This window comes from Protopterus annectens, chromosome 10.part0, assembly GCF_019279795.1.
Source record: "Protopterus annectens isolate FY-2018-M chromosome 10.part0, PAN1.0, whole genome shotgun sequence".
NCBI lineage: Eukaryota > Metazoa > Chordata > Ceratodontiformes > Protopteridae > Protopterus > Protopterus annectens.
Window position 1 is genome coordinate 204,104,719 of NC_056744.1, and position 17,359 is coordinate 204,122,077.

Here is a 17,359-nt window from a genome sequence, read left to right on the forward strand (position 1 = left end):
TCTTACTGCAACTGTAAGGCCTGCTATGATATCACTGTGTAAATCTGTAGGGGGGGCATCCCATCATTGTAGACATTTGTGTGCCTTTGCCAAACATTAATTTATGGTTTTCTACATCTGATTTGCTGTGTGAGTCTGGGAGTGAGTATGGGATCCCCAAAGTGACATCCATGCATGTGATCTATGACCCCCCCCCCCCTTAGTTGACCTCTCACATATACTGCAGTGGGATTTGTCACTTTAAATGATACTGCATAGTGTGGGGAAGCCAGTATTGTGTAGACATTTCCTGGTGTCCCACATAGCTGTCAGTTGTCTGCTGCCATTCTAGAAGGGCACCCCATTCCCTTGCATGCATGCAGCATTAGCATAGACATGCTAACAAAACATAGTAATCCATTCATTTATTGTTAAGAAGACTGACTTACCTTGTGCCTCTGACAGTTGTGAGGACAGTGCTTGAGAGCTGGCTATGTTGGATGCACACAGTACACTGCCTATACATGGTAAGTTACAGGTAATATGATGTGTGTGTCATCCATTTTACTGTGTCTGTGAGTCAGAGAGAGGTGTCAGTCCCTTAGTTCCTGCAGTGTCAGTGTGTGTGCTATGCACTGCCTCTTTGCCAAGGCCTGGGCATACTGTGCACACCTCTGTCTGCCTACAGGAGCAGGCTCAGGGGCTTCCTCTTCTGAGTCCCTCTGTGCCTGTGGGGACCTTGGCAATGGTGGGGGGGGCTGTGTGATCCTTCCCCGTGCTGTTTCTGCTGCAGCTGTTTCCACAGGATCATATAGTGAAGCACGGCACATACTATGAATATTTGTGGCTGGGTGAATACTGCAAGAATCCACCAGATATGTCAAGGCAGTGGAACCATGACTTGAGCATCCTGAACTCACACTCTATTATTATCCTGGCTTGTGCGTGTGCCTCATTATGACATTCTTGTGTGAGTGTGTGTGTGCATTTCTGATGGGTGTCATCATCCATGGCTCCAGTGCATAGCCAGCATCCCCTCCCAGATGGCCATATGGGATGTCCTCACTGGCAAATGCCTGGTACAGCTGTGATGAATGCCAGATGTGGGAGTCGTGATAGCTTCCAGAGCTGCCAGCACACAAATTCATGATAATGCCCTGGGTATTGCACATGACCTGGAAGTTGATAAAGTGGAAGCCCTTGTGGTTTATGTAGACCCTACCCTGTGAGTGATGCTTTGATGTGGATGTGCATGCAGTCTATCGCACCCAGTACCTCAGGGTATTCTGCGACACAGTGGAAGAGATGCATATTGCTAGTCCTGTCCTCACGGATGTGGTGGAAGTAAATGAGCTCACTGGCATGTGGTAGGATGGCATCCAGGAATCGGTGGAGTACTCTGGATGTGGATGCCTGTGAGACCACCATGATGTCCCAAGTAGGTCTTTGGAAAGTACCTGCAGCTAATTTTCTTAAGGCTACACATACCTTGATATCCACTGGGATGGGTTCCCCTCTGTTGGCCCTGGGTCTGAGTTGAGACCGGCACAGCTCAATGATTTGCTGAAGTATGTCTCTGTCCACCCTGTAGTGCTCTACTGTCTCCAGATCATGTAGCCCCTGGTAAGTTTCCCTGGGTCTGAGCACTCTTCTCCTCCTCCTCCTCAGTCTGTAGTGGTTGTCAGCATTATCTTCCTAACCACCCTCAGCCTCTAGTACATACTGATGGAGCAAAGCAATGGCAGCCCCTAACATGTTTTTGGTTAAAATTCCCCTGTATGTGTACACCAGTGGTGCAGAGTTTGTGGGAAAACCAGACTGTAAGGTATTTGCATGGTTTATACTGTTGTGCTGCAGATGCTGCCTGTATGATTGTCTGACTATGATGCATTCCACCTGCCAGCTATGTTATTTGTACTTGATTGCTTGTATTCTGCTATTTTATTCCTTTATTCTCCTTCCCATCCACCACTTTTAAGACCTGAGGTGCCCTGCGCAAACCGGTGCCCAAATCTAAGCAGTTCTGCTATTTCCATTTTTTTTTTTGTTGTTGCTTTAGACCCGGTGGGCGCAGCGCAAATCCGTTTAGCTAAGGTAAACAACGAGACATGGCCCTCCCATGGACATGAACACGCTTTTCATTTCATGGAATAAGTCAATACAACCTCAGACTTACGTCCCTCCTTAGTTGTGCTTAGCTAAGCTCATCTGGGAGCCATGGAGCTCCAATGTGCATACACCAAACATGACAAACCCCCTTTTAATGTCTGCTGTTCTTCCTGCTTACACCACTGCCTTATAGCAGCTACATGGTTAGATGCAGTTTGGCACTTTGCTTTTTGTGATTCAGTAAATTTCCCTCATTAGCATACACCACTGCCTTAGTTCCTATTTACTGCACTACCCCAGAGCCTTTCCCCTTAGCAGACACTGTTTCCTGCTATTGTTTTGATTCTGCATGCCATAGACTATAACAGCAAAATGCAGATTTCACTTAAAATTGCCTTTTCACATTTTTTTTTATTTTTGGCAGAATCCTATTTGCGTGCCACTGCCCTATGCTTAAACGGATGAGATCAGCCAAAAAAAACTTTTATTTTTATAATTTTGCAACATTTTTCCATGCCAATGGCCATATATTTGGCCATTGGCATGCCCAAGGATTAGAATACATGCTTTAGCTCGAGCTGTCATGCCTCCATTTTAATTTTGGCAGAAATGTATTCGGCAAGTAGCCGAATACATTTCTGCATGCTACACTATTCTGCCACAGATGCCTGTCTGCTTACTGGGTCACTAATTGACCACATTTGCATGGTTTTCAACAGCAAATTAAGTCATTAGCATAATACAGTTGTGTCCATGGCAGAATAGTGTTGCCAGGCTTGTGCACGTCCCTAGCCATATTTACTGGATCACTCAGCGGCCATATTCTGTGCAGGAATGGCTACACTATTCCTGCATTGTGTTTTTGGCTTATTGAATCCTGTGGAATGAGTATCAATTTCTGCAAGTGACTTTAAAATGTTGCATTACATATTTTACACACAGATGCCTTATTTTACTATGTAGTACAGTGGAATTTATATATATATTAAGTGTATGCGCATTATTCTTCCTGATGATGGTGTTATTTCTAGAAATATTTAATTGTAATCATATATATATATATATATATATATATATATATATATATATATATATATATATACATATAGATATATATACATATAGATATAGATATATCAGAACTAAAATTCATTCCTTTACCATTCTGTTTCTCTTAGGCACATCAATAACTGGCTATGAAGATGAATCATCACTGCAAAAATTTTTGGGATACAGAAATGAGACATTATATAGGACACCACTACCTGTTGGCATTGTTTTCAAAAATAAGACCACTTACCATCTAAGACTCACAAATATGCCAAAGGTCATTGATCATTTACCAGGTATTGTATAAAATCATAAAAGTTCTGATCTTTAGTAATTATAATAGTGCTGATACTTTTCGTATCATACTTTTGATAAAAGGCTATATGAGCATGCCAGATCTGTGACATAGAAACTAAAAGACAAGAGTTTGACTAGTTGGTCAGGTGCTTGTGGGAGCTGGCAAAGGGAGGATGTGAGTGAGTGAGCACTGTTAGCTCACCCATCCTGAAAGGAGAGAAGTAGGAGCACTAGGTACTAGGTACTTACCCAACAGGTCCAAAACCAGCAGAACTTGCAGTATCATAAGACACTTTCACTATGTAGCTAAGGAACTATGGAGAAACTAGTGTTTCAAAGCAAACTTTCCTTCAGTAGGTAGGCACTGCAAAGTCTGAGGCACTGCAATGAATACAGGGGTGTGCTCCCATATGGAGGGGATAGGCTGCCTCCACCAGGACCGGAAAGTTGGTTGATTCCCTATTCCCTGACTCTTGCCTGGGAATGGAGGGTTCATAGAGATCTTTAGGCAGGAACGAAAGGGCCACAGGGCTGTCTCTTACCTCAGAAGTGTCTGGCTCCCATTGTCCCTGAATGAATGGGCCAACTGGGTAAAGGTAGAAAGGTCATTAAGCAAGGTTCTGCTGGAAATGAATAAAAAATTTATATGAGCGATAATGGGCTGGTACTGTTATGTGAATCCCTTAATACTACTCATGATTGCTTTGTACAGTGAGAAGTCATAATAATATACAACTGGCTAATGTGCCATCTATTTGAATGAAATAACCATGGGGCAAGGGAGAAATTCATTACCTTTTGATGGACAGTGATTTTAAAGGGGTAATAATGAGTAAAGGAGAGCAAAGCTCCTTGCATGTTGGGCTGTTTTCTTATAAGCATTCTTTTTCATGTTCAAATAATTGTTCAAAACCTTTATTATCAGTGAATTGGGATCAGTAGTTCTTCTTCAATGTGACAAACCCCATCTAGATGAAACTGAACCTAAAGATTCTTACATGGTAAATAGTTTTCATACTGAATATTACAAAATATGAACAAAATGAAATCTTTGTAAAAACAATACGAGTCACTGAACAAAGGACAAGCTGTCCTTATGTAGGGGCTTCACCCTTACCTTCATTCACATACCTGTGTGTGTGTGTGTGTGTGTGTGTGTGTGTGTGTGTGTGTGTGTGCGTGTGTGTGTGGTTTTAAGGAAGGTCATTAAATGATATCCTACTGAGAGGTATGCCCATCAAAGCATTGTTGGTCAAGTAGTGCTATAATTAAACCTGCTTTGGTCAACTCTAGTGCTTTGTCTGTTAGCTGTTTTGTTGAGGGTTTGCAGCTATAAATCTAGTATAAATAAGTAAGGGAGTGTAGGGACAGAGCCTACACAGGGGAGAGGCATGTAAAGTATGTTTTGCTGTATTTTAATTTATTTATTTTTTGTCTGGTGGTGGGTGCAGCTGATATTTTCTGTCATTTATTGCAAAAGAAAGTTGTTTGTTTTCCTTTTGTGGTGCATTGAATTTTAAGGAGTTATTTTCAATTATTTGTGTAGTTGACATTTTAGCATTGATAAAGTGGGTGCCAACTTAAAAAAATGTTGACTATGAAAGACATATTTATAAATGGGTTTTGCTAGAATAGCTGATTACACATTTGGTTGGTTGTCCAGGACTTTTGGATATTAAACAGAGTGAATGCATGGATATATTAGTACACAATTGTGAGATCTTTGAAATGGCAACTGATTTTTGTGTGCATACATGGTATATATAGCAGTGTACCTTAGGGTTTGCTTACTTTGTATTGTGTTAAGGGATTGTATTGCTATTGTTGGCATTCATTTATTATCCAGTTTTTCCACATTTGTATTTGCTATATAATGTCAGCAAAACCAGTACTTACTAAAGGTAGCAGTATCTGTAGCAGTTTTTTTTTTTCTGCTGGCGAGAAAAAGGATGCAGTTTATAAGTCATGTGCTTTGCTAGGTATTTCTGAGGAAGTATGTGTATCCTGGAAGCTGGGATTGTGTGAGATTGCAGTACAGTAGGGGCTGGAAATATACCCATTCTCCACTGTAGTGTAAACACAGAGTTGGAACATATAAAGTAGAAAGGTGGGGCACGTGCCTCTGGGGAGGTGTAGGGTGGCTTGCCCACCTGCAAAAAATAATTTTTTTTGGTTTAACTATCTGAGTGGTATGTATGAGTTTTGTAAGGCATTGGTACATTTTACATTCAGTGGTGGTGCAGCAGTGAGAGCTTTTGTTTCACAGCAACAGGTTCTCTGCTGTGATTCTCGACTGGGGTGCCTTCTATGCAGAGTCTGCATGTCCTCCCTGCATTGATGTGGGTTTCTTCTGGGTGCTCCAGATTATTTTCACATTCCAAAGACATGCAGCAGGTGGAATGGACATTCAAAATTGACCCTAGGTGTGTGTATGTGCCAGTGTGCACCCTCCGTGGAGGATTGGTCTAGCAACCTGATCCCAGAAAAAAACATAACTGCTACAAAAACAATGAGTACTGGAGGGCACTCATTGCCTGATGTGCTGTATGGCATGGGAACAAATCAGAGAGAGAGAGAGAAAGGTATGTTCACTTTATTCATTTTGCTTCTTCTGCTGGGCTCTGTTATGTAATGTTGACCTGTTGCTTTTTTGTAATGTCAGCTTGTTCTGATATACTATATACTTTATATATATATATATATATATATATATATATATATATATATATATATCAGCAAAATAACCCAGATGAATGTAATGCAATATTCTCAGAAATAAATCCAATGGTATAACAAACTTGAAAGCCAAATATTCACGGATTTATTGATAAAAATAGAAAAAACGTTAGCGCTATCGCGGTCTACACCGCTTCATCAGACGTTACATTCTAACAGGATTTCCTTTAATACATATATAGCTATTTTTAAAAACTTAAAATACGTCAAAAATTTTTATCAATAAATCCGTGAATATTTGGCTTTCAAGTTTGTTATACCATTGGATTTATTTCTGAGAATATTGCATTACATTCATCTGGGTTATTTTGCTGCATTTTCAACTTGTGGGTTTCTGTTTGGGATATTTTGGAACGTTATATATATATATATATATATATATATATATATATATATATATATATATATATATATATATATATATATATATAGATAAATGTAGATATGGGTCCACTTCACATGACTGAATATCAAAATAATGAATTTCATTTGATTGAGACCACAATACCTAATTTTCAAAATACTGAAAACTCATTTGACTGAATCACATTATACTGAAAGCTTACAATCCTGAATTTCAAAATACTGAATTTTAAGCCATAGACACACACACTTACAATACCAATGACTAACTCTTTCCAAAACTTAAAGACTACTTACTTACCATCTTAACAGAAACCACACGATATAAAACCAAATATACTCTCCAATGTTGGAGGGGGGGGCTGCACCCCCACACCACCCAACTATATATATACTAACTCCAGGATTGCACTACAGTGGGGAAAAGGGCATATACCTTTTACTTACTTACAGTACTGTGTGCACTGCTACTACTACTGGGAGCACACAAAACACCCACCATATTACCTTAGATACTTCCCATAAAAATGTAAAGAGACATACCCACATTTAGAAACACTACAACACTATTTCTATGCTACTATTAGTATTCTCACAGTCGGCACTTTAAGTTATAATAACAAGTCACAGGTGAAGGGAAATACACATCACATCTATGGCTTAAAATTCAGCATTTTGAAATTCAGGATTGTAAGCCTTCAGTATAATGAGATTAAGTCAAATGAGTTTTCAGTATTTTGAAAATTAGGTATTGTGGTTGGTGTCAGTCAAATGAAAGTCAGTATTTTGAGATTCAGTCATGTGACATGGACCCATATATATATATATATATATATATATATATATATATATATATATATATATATATATATATATATATATATACACACATATATATATATATATATATACATATATATATATATATATATATATATATATATATATATATATATATATATATATATATATATAGATAGATATCTCACATTATGGTTCCCACCAGTAGATTGTATGAAGGACTATTCTAATGCAGTGTGTTGGTATTTTCTGTATAGCTTGTGCATAATAACCTTTAAGGGGATTCAAAGAATCACTGGCATTTAAGTAAGTTGTCATTAAAAGATGTATGTAAAGCAGTTCCATAACCCCAGTCAGAAGTCAAGGAGGTCCAAAGTACTCCAAAAAGTGTGACGACAACTGAAGATCCATCAACTCTGGAGATAAGATGTTTTACCAAGGACTGTATGCCAGTAAAAAAGTGGTGCCCTATTGCTTCGAAGTGGATTAGAACTCCCGACTTTATTTTATTCAGAACCTGAGCAGCTTACTTTTTTATTTAAATGTGTTTACCAGGTTAGAACCTGCTCAAACAATGACCAATTATAGATTTAGCATGGGTTACATCATATGTTTACAGATGAATACTAGGCTAACTGCCTTAAAGGACCATTTTAAGCCTTGCCAATAACCTGAGGCTAGAAGCAAACCTTGTACTTTGACGACCTTAACTATTATGACAAACCCACCACATTGGGTAACATAATGTAACAAAATATTGTACATAATACAGATAACAATGGTTTACATTTATGGGTAGGTATAGACAAACTGACAAACAATATATGCATAGAAGAGCTTACAAACCAAACATGTTTACAATTAGATAATTAAAGTAGGAAAGGTAGCATAAAGTTAAAGTAGGAGAAGTCGAACTGGTGGAAATATAACTAATAGTTGCTAGGTTAGAGAAGCTAATAGAGACCAGTAAGATGAAAGACTGGATTAGGTTATATGTGTAGTGGGTTTTGATCAGTAGTGGTCTGGCAAACTGTGTAACGGTTCCTACTCTGAGCCAGCAATCAAGGAGACTCAGTCCTCACCACTGACTCTGGTGAGTGACAGTCACTAAGAGGAAAGATGGGTTCACACAGTATTTTCTGATGCAGCTTCCTACACCAAACACAATTTCCCTAAAGAGCACACAGAGAGGATGCTCCAGACCTGAGGCTGGAATCTTTTTCTCTCTCCAGGCCCACACAAAACTCCACACTGACCACTTTGGAGCTCTGTTCATGCTGAGCTGAATGGGGGAGGGGCACAGCCACAACTCTTTGCTGAGATTTCAGACAAGTAGAGGCTCCTAAGTTTCCTAAAAAAATGCTTTCTTGCTTATTTTTCCTATTTATTGCTTATTCTTACCATGTATTGCACTTTTTATTGTCTGTGCCAACTTTTTTACTGTATTTTGTTACTATAACAAACTGCACTGTGCAATTGTCTGCCATACTGGGCCTGTCAAATCATTTTAATTACTGTTTTCACTGTTTGTAAAGCTTTTTTAGTCATTGTCACTGTTTGAAAGGTATTAACTGGAAATTTTCTCCATTTGTTAAGCATCTGTTTGCTTGTTCTGATTTTCCTGCCAAGGAGTGTATAATACAACTGATTTGTTTGCAGTTAAAAGCATTCTCTAGAGTCTCCTTGCCTTTATGTTTTGCATAAAACTTTTATTTAGTATCTCACTGCTGTTTTTCTGCTCTGGTAAACATTTCTGTAGTATTGTCAACCTAAAGCCATGTAGCTAGTAGCTGTAGCATAGTCCATACTCAGTGCTGCTTTTCTGGGCCTGGTTGTTTGTTTGTAGGGGCTGTTTGTTCTGAGCACATTTTCCAGGCCATCTTGGATTAGAAAGGGTCCTGCTGTTCTCTAGTGAGAAGATTGTGCCGATTGGTCCCTGCCTGATAAAGGATGACTGGTCTTGGGCTTGGAGCAAGTACCGTATTGGCAATTTCAAGCTTTTTTCTAAAGTTGTTTTAGGTTTTAACCTGGTATTTAATCCCCACCCTTGAGTGGGTTTCTGCTGTTTCATACTGAGCTGAATGGAGGAGGGGCTCAGCCAGAACTCTGTGCTGAGATTTCAGATGACTAGAGGCTTCTGAGCTTCCTAAAAGCAGCAAGGTACCTGTTTTCTTGCTTATTTTTACTATTTATTGCTTATTCTTACCATTTATTAAACTTTTTTATTATTTACTGCCAACATTTTTACCTTATTTTATTACTGTAAACAAACTGCACTGTTGTACAGCAATTGTCTGCTTTACTGGGCCTGTTAAATCATTTTAATTACTGTTTTACGGTTTGTAAAGCTTCACTGTTTGAAAGGTATTAACTGGAATTTTTATCCATTTTTTAAGCATCTGTTTCCTTGTTCTGATTTCCCTGCCAAAGAGTGTATCTTACAACTGATTTGTTTGCAGTTAAAAGCATCCTCTAGAGTCTTCTTGCTCTTTTTTGTTTAAAAGTTTTATTTAGTGTATCACTGCTGTTTTTCTGGTGTAGTAAACATTTCTGTAGTGTTTTCTGTCTAAAATAATGTAGCTAGTAGCTGTAGTATAGTCCAGACTCAGGGTTTCTGTTTCTGGGCCTGGTTGTTTGTAGGGGCTGTTTGTTCTGTGCACATTTTCCAGACCATTGAATTAGAAAGAGTCCTTCTGCACTCCATTGAGAGGATTATGCTGATTGGTCCCTGGTTGATAAATGTTGGTTGGTCTAGGGTTTAGAATAAGCACCTCTTTGTTCTGTTGAGCTTTTTTTAAAGTTGTTTTAGGTTTTAACCTTCTGGTTTTCAACCCCCACCCTTGAGTGGGCTTCTGTTCATTTGCTCATTGTACAGCACAGCAGACTACTGCACAATTGTGTGCCATAGCCGGACAGATAATTTCAACAGTTTTTCCTTTAGATACATCTGTATTCCAACAGTGTAGTTCCTCATCTCTAGCACAATTCCAGGCAAAGAGGTAGTACTAGTGAAGCTGTGTAAGCATCCCATTGTAATAACAGTCTCAAGAGTTTTTCTGCAGCCCCACTCTACCTACTAGTATAGCATTAAGCCTAGCCTCTGAGGTATTAATACAACTCGCCCACTAATTATTCCTGTTTCTGACCATACAAATTCACCTAGCACTATGAACAGGCAATTTCTCAGAGTTTCTCCAGACAGCTTGGTTGACATGGGCATCCTGAGGCAGTGTAGCAACTGCCTCATATACACAGAGAACTCTCCACTTCTAGTCCACACAAACTCAACATGTGAGAGATGCAACTGTATTAAAAACCTTGAATCAGTGCTCTCTCACACTCCAGTCAATACATCTGACACTGAGTGGGTTGTCAGCATGCACACCTCACCACCTACTCTACTCAAATCCACATCACATATACCTACATACATGGAGGTCCTCGCCACAAACTTATCTAAACATCACAGATCTTCCAAACACAAGTGCAAACACGCTACACATAATACTTCCTCTGCGGAACACAATAGACACAATAACTCATGAAGCAGTGTCTCACCTGTCAAGACTATAAGGCTAAACACTAAACCTAACATATCAGTGATAGGAGACTCCATCATGAGACACACAGATGTCCCTCTCACCAGGCTGGTTAAGGAGAAGGTCACGGTCAGCTGTCTGTTAGGTGCCAGGATCTGCCATATCACACATGCACTCAAGTCTCTCAACAGCAGGTACCCTTATGACTCTGTCATAGTCCATGTTGATGTGAATGACTTGAGACATACCTCTCTGGACTATATGAAGAAATACATGACTGAGCTCTTAGAATATGTGTCTCAAGCAGGTATGTCCTAAGCTTTAAGCAGCATTTTACCTTCTCCTAGAATGATGCCTCAATACAAACAGAAAATGATTGACTTAAATAATTGGCTTAGTTTTTGGTGTCATTCTAAGCGGATCCAGTATCTATCAGCATGAGATGACATGATCGGCCAACTTCGATGTTTTGCCAGAGATGATCTTCATCTTTCACCCCTGGGATTTCAGCTACTGGCTAAGGATCTTACCACCTTTATAGTGCCTTTTTTAGGGAGTGTCACAAGGACAAAATTCGCAATGTAAAAATACCAATCAAAAACAACATCAGGGTCATGTTGCTAAATGCTAGGAGTTTTAACATGAAACTGCAGTCACTGGAAGCAGTCCTCACCCTGGAGGATGCAGATATTTGTGCGGTCACAGAGACCTGGTTCAAGGCTGTGGAGAGCACTCCAGCCATACTGGGTTACACCTCCTTCTACATATTCAGACCACAAATAGAAGCCAAGAAAACTAAAGGAGGTGGTGTATCAATATTCATCAAGGATAAATACACCTCCAGACTGGTCAAACAGTATGACACTCTAGAGATACTTCAGGTGCAATTAACTGTTGGTAGGACATGTATTCACATCATTGCCAGCTACAGAACCCCTCCATGAATCAGGAGACCCACTCTGCCTATTTGGATCAACTTGAGTCTGTCAGGATACATCCTAACACCATAGGTTTGGGCGACTTTAACTATCCTACCATTGACTGGCTGAAATAGTCATGCTCAAACTCACTTGCTCAAAGGTTCCTTGACTTTGTCAACTCCAGTTTCCTGGACCAGCTGGTTGATACCCCTGCCAGGGGTGCCAACATTCTGGTCCTGATGCTTACAAATATGGAAGACCACTGTAGCTCTCCCACTGTGAGTTCATCCCTGGTGAGATCTGACCACAAATCAGTCTCATTTGAGGTAACTATCACACCTGACCCTCCTGTAGCATCATTTAGACTAAAAAACTTCTCCAAATCAAATTATAACCTCTTACGGGGTGGTATAAATAACTGCATTGCACCTCTCCCCTCAGATGGAACTGGTTACTATTCTGTGCTCTGCACCAATGTCCTATACAATCACCTGTATAACTGCACTCACTCAGCAATACCTGTTAGGACCAAAACAAGCTATTCAAGGAAAAGCAAACCTTCCTGGTGGACAACCACCATTAACAGGCTTTACAATAAAAGGAAGAAACTACTGTCCAAGAGTAAGAAGGAGTGGGCTCTAAACTGGATACACTCCCTCCTCCGCTTAAATAAGCAAATAAGACTTCTTGTAATGTCCTCCAAGGTAAACTATGAATCCAAGTTAGCTTCCTCAACCAAGGACAATCATAAGGCATTGTTTAGTTACATTCATAACCTAAATGGTAAGCTCAGATTTGTGCTGAACTGGTAGTTAATGATAGCACATACAATGAGATGGTGGACATAGCTAACCTGCTAACCAACAAGTTTGATGAAAATTTCACTCCCTTGTCCCCGCCACATGACATCCCTACCACCTGTCCCCATATCCTGTATCTCTAAAGAGCAGGTCATAAACACCCTCTCTAAGGCCAAAAACAGAACATCAATGGGACCTGATAACATCCCAGGCTGCATCCTACATGGGCTCAAACAAGAATTAACATCACCATTGGCTACTGTTTTCAATCATAGTCTAAGCACCGGCTTCATCCCAGCTGAATGGAAAATAGCCACTGTTATCTCCCTGACAAAGGTGGAGCTTCTACTGACCCAGGGAACTGCAGACCTATTAGCCTGACTAGCCTTATGTGCAAGGCCAGGGAGAGAATCATCATGGACCTTATCAACAAAGATATAGGTAATCTCCAAATACTAAACCCTACCCAGTTTGTATTTGTCAAGGGGAGATCATGCTTGTTAAACCTGGTGGACTTCTTTGAGACAGTCACCAGAGCCCTGGACAAGGGGAAATTTGTGCATACAGCCTACCTAGACCTGGGCAAAGGCATTTGAGACTATTCCTCACTCGGGTATCATTGACAAACTCTCCCAGCTAGACATCAGCCCTTACATCATAAGGTGGGTTGCGAACTGGCTGTCTGATAGAACTCATACAGTTAAAATAGGGGATGTAGAAGCCACCTCCAACAGCAGACCCGTTACCAGTCATGTCCCACAGGGATCTGTCTTTGGACCTCTTCTTTTTGGAATCTATTTCTCTGAAGTACAAGGTAAAACCAAGGGACTGTGGCTAACAAAGTTTGCTGATGACTTCAAACTGGGTACAGTCATAGAATCTCCAAATGATGTCAACATCCTTCAAGATGGTCTTACATAAACAAATGATTGGTGCCAAAGTCATGGCCTCCAACTTAATGAAAAAAAAAATAATTATCATCCCTTTCAGCAAGAGCGATGTTTCTGCAAATTACCACATCAACAGCAATACCTTAAGTACGCACTCAGTGGTGAGAGATCTAGGCAGTCAGAGTGGCAGCAACCTTGCCTTTAATCACCATGTCTACAGAGTGGTAAGAAGGGCATTCTATATGGCGCACTTCATAAGTGAGGGCTTTGCCTCAAGAAAAAGTAAAGTTATCACCTCCCTGTACTCTTCTCATTAGGACAATAATTGAGTACAACACCCCTTTTGACATATACCTTTCAAAACACCTGCAGCAACTGGAGAGACCACAAAAGTAATTCACAAAGAAAATTCAAGGTCTTCAGCAGCTATCCTATATTGATTGGTTGAAATCACTGCCACTTTATTTTGTTTCATATAGACTACTCAGAGGTGATTTCTGCTTTGCACATAAGGCAATTTCTAACCCTGCTTTATTAGAAATGCTGTACAACTGCAAGTCAAATGGCACACGGGTTACTCACTCTAAAGATACAACCTAGTATGTGACATCAATACAACCTGCTGTAGGGACAAATTTGTCTCCCAGAGGTTACCACACCTTTGGAATAGACTCCAACTTCACATAAAACAGAGCACCTCATTGGCCCTCTTCAAGCACAATCTGGATGACTGGATGGATAACCGTAAATTCACCCCGAGGTTACACCTGTGTCCCTCTTGGACAGGGGCAATAGGTGATGATCATGGTAAGAAGGATAAAATTTGGCTAGACTTGTAAGGGCCCTTGGGCCATTAGCATAGTAACTTCCTATGATCATATGATTCTGTCTCCCTGTTCCCAGTAGCTGATACACACTCTTGGATATTTGAGTTTCACACACACACACACACACACACACACACACATACATACCTGGGAAAAGCTTTCACAGATTTACTAGCTGTGCCCCTTTCTGCCCAGACTCTGAGCATGCTGCCGCCAGTCAGTGACCCTAAGGCTCCTACAAAGGGTACTCAATTATACTGTGTAAAATTAATACTAATATAAATGGTAGAGTGTGACCAAAGCAGCAAGGCTTACAGGAGTGGCCACGGTGTCCCTAAAACAAGCATAAATACTCTCAAGATGTTAAAGGCATTCTCTAAAGGACCAGCCAAAATGAAAGGTATTAAAATATTTAATGATACATAATAAAACAGAAATCAGTAGAATACTGACTACAATAAACAACAGAGTTTCAACCACAGAGATATTAAAAAATAATACAGTTGTATAGTTTTCTCAGATGCAGAAAAAACTATCCTCACTAAATGTTCCTGACTAACTAAAGAATTACTGTTCTTTGATGACTTACAAAAGCAATGCAAGTTGATGTGTGCTGAGTGTGTTACCACAGCAAAAGCCAGATGATGTCCCTCTCTGTGTGGATGTGTGAGATATATATCCTGTCAGAAATCTTTCTTGTCAGATTCTAAATTACTACTGTGAGAGTTCAAAACTAGATGCTGGTTAGATGATGACATCACCTCTGTTCACCTGACTCTGGTGCAATACACACACAGAGTTTTGCTAAGATCTGTAACAGCATCTGAAAGCTATAACACAATTTCAAACTTTCCACCCTTTCAGGGTTCTCTGATAAAAACATACATATCTGATCAGTTTCAATAATACAACCTAATATACATGCATACATTCTTTCTGTCCAGCAGGACCTACTGTTGATGCATTTTTAACACAAGTAACTACAAATATACTTTTAGCTGAAATATCTGTACAAATGAGTGTGATTGTGAAATAACATAAAATTATTTATAAAAATCCAGCTAATTATGCTGGTATATGTATGCATGTACAACCCTATTCTCCCAGGCACAGACGGCACTACCTCATAACATCAAAAGCTGAATCACAGTTTAGGATGAGTGACTTAATCAGGTGGATTTGATGTATGGTAAATAAAAGTGCTACCAGTTGGAGACATCCATTTATGGGATATGTCCTTTAGATGGACAGTTGCATTCAAACTGTTTAATTAAGCATTATTCAAACTGTGTCCTGAACAAGGACTACTTTGTGTGATTACTAACATAAGGAAGAAATGACTACTATAGTTTTGGGGGCAGTAAAGAGAAGCTATGGATAGTAGAATACAGTTTGACAGAAGGTTGTGGGGGCAAGATCTGGCTTGGCTTCTTAGGTTATAGGTTTGAGTGGCAGCAAAAAGTTTGGAAGAGAGAGAAGAAAAGGCATAATGTTACTTTCTTATATGTGTGTGTGTGTGTGTGTGTGTGTGTGTATATATATATATATATATATATATATATACACACACACACACACACACACACACACACACACACACACACACATGTATAGATATGTCTCATCATCATTATCGACCCCCTTTTTTACATTTTTCTACATGGGCTTGGGGTGTCATGTTAATTGTCTCAATCTCTCTTTATTCAATGCAACACTCCTTCCTTCTTCTACACTCATGCCTGACTGTCACAGATCTTTTCTTATGCACCTCTTTGCTGGATGCCCTCATTTCCTCTTACCTTCTTCCTGCCTGTCCCAAATGTTCTTCACCAGATTGTCTTTTGCTTTTCTGCACATGTACCCAAACCACCATAATCTGTTCTTTTTGATATTTTCTGCAATTGGAGCTATTTTGGCTGCTGCTCTTATGCCCTCTTTTTGTTCTGTCCCACAGCATGCATCCTACCACCCTTCTCAGACACCTAATTTCCATCACCTCTAGCTTTCTCATCTGGTCTGCCTTTACTGCCCAGGTTTCTGTATCATGCAGTAGTACTGATTGCACCACTGTTTTGTACACCTTACTTTTCAGCTTCTTTGGCATTCTCCCATCATACACTGAACCTGACAACCTTTTCCAGTTGGCCACAGCCTCTCTGATTCTAGCTTTGACATCTTCATCCAGACATCCTTTCTCTTCAACCACCCCTCTCAGATACTTGAAGCTATTAACCTGTTCCACTATCTTCCCATCAACCTTATTTCTCAGCTTCAAATTTGTTGCAATTGCCACTGTCTTATATGTTGTTATTTTCATCCCATGTGCTTTCAGTTTTTCATTTCATTTCCCTTATCCTTTGCTGAAGTTCTTGCTTAGAGTCTGCCTGTAATGCCACATCATCTGCATACAGCAGCTTTGTTGATTTGTCCCCTCTGGCTTGTTTGCTAATGTACTCTATCATCAGTATGAACAGCAGTGGGCTCAGAGCTGAACCCTGGTACACACCCACTCCCACTGGGAAACCATCTATGAAACTGAACACTATTCATACTTGAGTCATTGGGTCCTAATACATAGCCTGCACTAATTCTGTCAATGTTTCTGGGACTTTGAACCACTGCAGTACTGCCCAAATCAGCTTTCTTGGGACATTGTCATATGCTTTCTCCAAGTCTAGGAATGCCCAGTTGGTCTCTTTCTCATCTCTAGCTTCTTCTGAGCTATCTGTCTCACTGCAAATATTGGGACAGTTGTGCTGCATCCTGATCTGAATCTGAACTGCTCATCTCCCATCTTACATTCTACTATTCTGCATATCTGTTCATCAATCACCCTCTTCAGAACTTTCATGCAATGTGACAGGAGTTTCATACCTCTGTACTGCCCACAGTTGTAGAAATCCCCTTTGCTCTTGTACACTGGCACAAGTATGGTTATTCTCATTTGGGATATGCCTTTCTGTCCACACTGCTATGAGTAGCCTCAGTAGCCATTTTCCTCTATCTCACCCAGCATATTTATCATATCTGCTGTGACCTCATCTGAGC

The 17,359-nt window shown here is 40.0% G+C and overlaps 1 protein-coding gene across 1 annotated transcript in view; it reads left to right on the forward strand.

Annotated features, from left to right (window-relative positions):
• Window positions 1-17,359, forward strand: part of LOC122814124 (cholesterol transporter ABCA5-like) — a 951,316-nt gene that overhangs the window by 419,601 nt on the left and 514,356 nt on the right. The window contains exon 4 of the mRNA XM_044086739.1: window positions 3,267-3,434. Within this exon, the coding sequence (XP_043942674.1) occupies window positions 3,267-3,434 (168 nt within the window). The remainder of the gene's footprint in view (window positions 1-3,266; window positions 3,435-17,359) is intronic.